Raw genomic sequence first — 3,018 nt, 5'->3', positions numbered from 1 at the left:
TCCATCTGTTGAATCCAAAAATCTATATGATATTGATAATCAAACATAGGAATTTTGGAATCGACATTAATTTTGTTTTGATCTTTTCGATCAACATAGAGTTGTTGTGCATCTCTTAAAGGATCCCAACCTAAACGCGGAAGATTATTCTAACATTCAAGATGAGAAGTATTTAAAAAAAAATTATCTGTTCCCAGATTCTTAAAGCTCTGAATACCAGCTGATGTAGATTGTTGCGGAAGCGTAAAAGTAATCGAATCCACCATTATAACAATGATAAAATACGTAAATAAACTGATAAAATAAATAACAAAACGATAAACCTGATTAATAATAAACTCGATTGATAATATTCTCTGATCTGAATAATAAAGACAGACCTGACTTCCTTTTATAGGAACTTAGAAACTTCTAGATAGACTCAAATTAGGATTCCTAAATATCAAAGATACTCAAATATAGAAACATCTAAACCTAGACTTAGTAGGAAATACTAAAACATGGAAACTCCTAAACTCTAACCCTAATGGACTCGGCCATGAAGCCCTCTAACTAGTTCAGCCGTGAGGCCCATCTTGATGGTCTCCGTCATCTAGAGCATGAATGATTGAACTAACCAACTAATGTTTGTTATTCCAAGTATGACTTTGTATAGTTTTTGGAGTTTTAAAGAACTTGATGTAGTTTAGAAGGTGTTTTATTCAAAAAATTTTATCTAAGGGGGTGGGTAACAAAAATATTGTAGAGAGAGAGAGTAGAGAAGTATATAGAGATGATGATGTAGACATTGTCGGTTCATGAAAGCGATTAAGTGGGACTAACAGACAGGAATGCAGCGCAGGTCGGGCTAAAGAGTAACAGTGAATCCTGACACTTTCTCTCTCTAAACTCTAACCTCCCTCCCCAACAAGGGGACCTCCCCACTCTCTCTCTCTACTTTCTCTCTCTCTCTCTATCTAACCTCCTCTCTCTATATAGATAGACCCTCTTTTTGGTTGGGGTTTCATATTCATGTTTTTTCTGTTTGGACTCACTCATCTCTCTGTTTCTTGTTTCTTGAAACAGTGAACTGATTTATTAACACAAACACAATGGTGGAGCTTCAATTAGGTCTTTCACTCTCATCAACCAACCAGCAGACAATCAAAGGGTTTGATCTAAATAACCTAATTTATTATGAACCAAAAGATACTACTACTACTACTAGAACCATTATTAGTCCATGTTTGGAGAACAACAAAAACAAGCGTAGTTTCAGTAAAGCATTTGATGAAGAAAACAGTTGTAATCCTTCATTATCAAATTTTGTAAATGGGCAGAAACAAACACTCCCTTTATTGGCTTGGAATGATCAACCAAATGAAGAAGAAGAAGATGATCATCTTAATCATAACAAGAAGAAAATTAATAACCAGTAAGTTTCATGTTTTTATACTAAGTTAATAAAGTGATTATCTTGGGCCTGATTTTTATGATTCTTGATTGTGTTAATCTTGACCTAATTTGGATTACATAAGTGGAATCACATTTCAGTTTTTGATTCTTAGTTTTTAAAATTTTACCTAAAAATTCTATATATATTTTTTATTAATAGGAGTCAAGAAGATGGAAGAGGTATTGTGGGGTGGCCACCAATAAAAACTTGGAGGAAGAAACTTCATTATCATAATCAAGATGGTTGTGCCCTCAATGAGGAGGAACCAAAGGAGGGAAATGGGTATAGAGCATCAAATTTAATGTATGTTAAAGTAATGATGGAAGGGATGCCCATTGGAAGGAAAATTAATCTTAGCCTTCATCAATCTTATCAAACTCTCACTACCACCTTGATCAATATGTTTGGAAAATGTGAGTATAAATTTGAAGTTTATTTTTCGAAATAATCAATACGATGCAAAACCCTATCTTCCGCTACTATTCCAGTTGAATCTATGTCGGGATATGTGTTGCTCAGGATTTAGAGAGATGTCACTTTCTCTCTTTAAATCATATCCAGCCACATACCTAGGTAGGGTTTGGTCAGAATAGTGGTCGGGCATAGTACCAAAGTTGATATAATTCCGACTGAAGATTTCTAGTAGAGAAACACAAATGTTACCACCCAATTCAAGTGAAGCCTTTTTTACCGAAAAAATTGTTTTAATTGAAGTTTTAAAGTACATCTCTAAATAGAATGAGGCTTTCTCGTCAAAAATAAAATAAAATAGAATGAGGCATTATATTGGTGATGTACTAGTCCATGATTTTTCTTTTAATTGATGAAAACAGATGAGAAAAGTTTGAAGGGACTGAAAGATGGAGGAACAAATTATACTCTGACATATCAAGACAAAGAAGGAGATTGGCTTCTTGTTGGAGATGTGCCTTGGCCGTACGTCCTACACAACTTTTCTTTTGCTATCTCATTGTGTATCATCATATATGTATATATATATATATATATATTGTCGGAAAAAATAGGGCCCCCACATATCGAAAATCGATGTGGTTGGTTTCCATAGGCCGAACTGTTTTTCTCTCCGCACGGCCTGTCCAATGGAAGCCAGACACGTCGTCTTTCAGCCTGTGGTCGTCCCATTCGTATAGATTCTTGGATAAGACATTTGGGTTTTATTAAACTCATGAAATTGTGTTTTTGTTGCTTCTTATTTGCTAGCTTGTTTGATCTACCAAAGTTGATAATTTTTATGGTTTCATGTTGCAGGACTTTTATAGAATCGGTTCAACGTTTGAAGATAGTTAAAGATGGTTGCTGATTGGGTTGTAGATTATGTTACTCTAGTTTATGTAGTACTCTAGTATAGCCTTGTAATGGGCTATTTTGATGTCCCTTTTGTTTTGCTAGTAAATGTATAAAGAGGATCATATAGTAATAGTCATCAAATTAGAATATTAGCCTTTTGAAATCAAGCATTAGAATGTTTGAAAAGCATTATATTTTCTTATATATTCATAGATATTACTACTTACCTCTTGCATATTATTTCTCGTTTAATTTTATATGTTTCTTAGTTTCAA

At 33.9% G+C, this 3,018-nt stretch overlaps 1 protein-coding gene across 1 annotated transcript; it reads left to right on the top strand.

Annotated features, from left to right (window-relative positions):
- Window positions 1-953: 953 nt before the first annotated feature.
- On the top strand, window positions 954-3,018 carry IAA29 (indole-3-acetic acid inducible 29). The gene is made up of 4 exons (XM_086641994.1): window positions 954-1,414; window positions 1,595-1,848; window positions 2,269-2,371; window positions 2,705-3,018. Exons 1-4 carry the CDS (start codon window positions 1,092-1,094, stop codon window positions 2,754-2,756), a joined length of 732 nt encoding a protein of 243 aa, XP_086498120.1. The 5' UTR covers window positions 954-1,091; the 3' UTR covers window positions 2,757-3,018.

This window comes from Eschscholzia californica, unplaced genomic scaffold, assembly GCF_041429995.1.
Source record: "Eschscholzia californica isolate CP2 unplaced genomic scaffold, dmEscCali1.0.p SCAF_5, whole genome shotgun sequence".
In the NCBI taxonomy this organism is placed as follows: Eukaryota; Viridiplantae; Streptophyta; class Magnoliopsida; order Ranunculales; family Papaveraceae; genus Eschscholzia; species Eschscholzia californica.
The sequence above is the reverse complement of the archived record's forward strand: the minus strand, read 5'-3'. Positions and strand labels throughout refer to the sequence as shown.

Coding starts and splice junctions, on each gene's coding strand:
- IAA29 (XM_086641994.1), top strand. CDS start 1,092: ATGGTGGAGCTTCAATTAGGTCTTTCACTCTCATCAACCAACCAGCAG. Junction 1,415..1,594: donor AAGAAGAAAATTAATAACCA/GTAAGTTTCATG, acceptor TTTTATTAATAG/GAGTCAAGAAGATGGAAGAG. Junction 2,372..2,704: donor GTTGGAGATGTGCCTTGGCC/GTACGTCCTACA, acceptor TTCATGTTGCAG/GACTTTTATAGAATCGGTTC.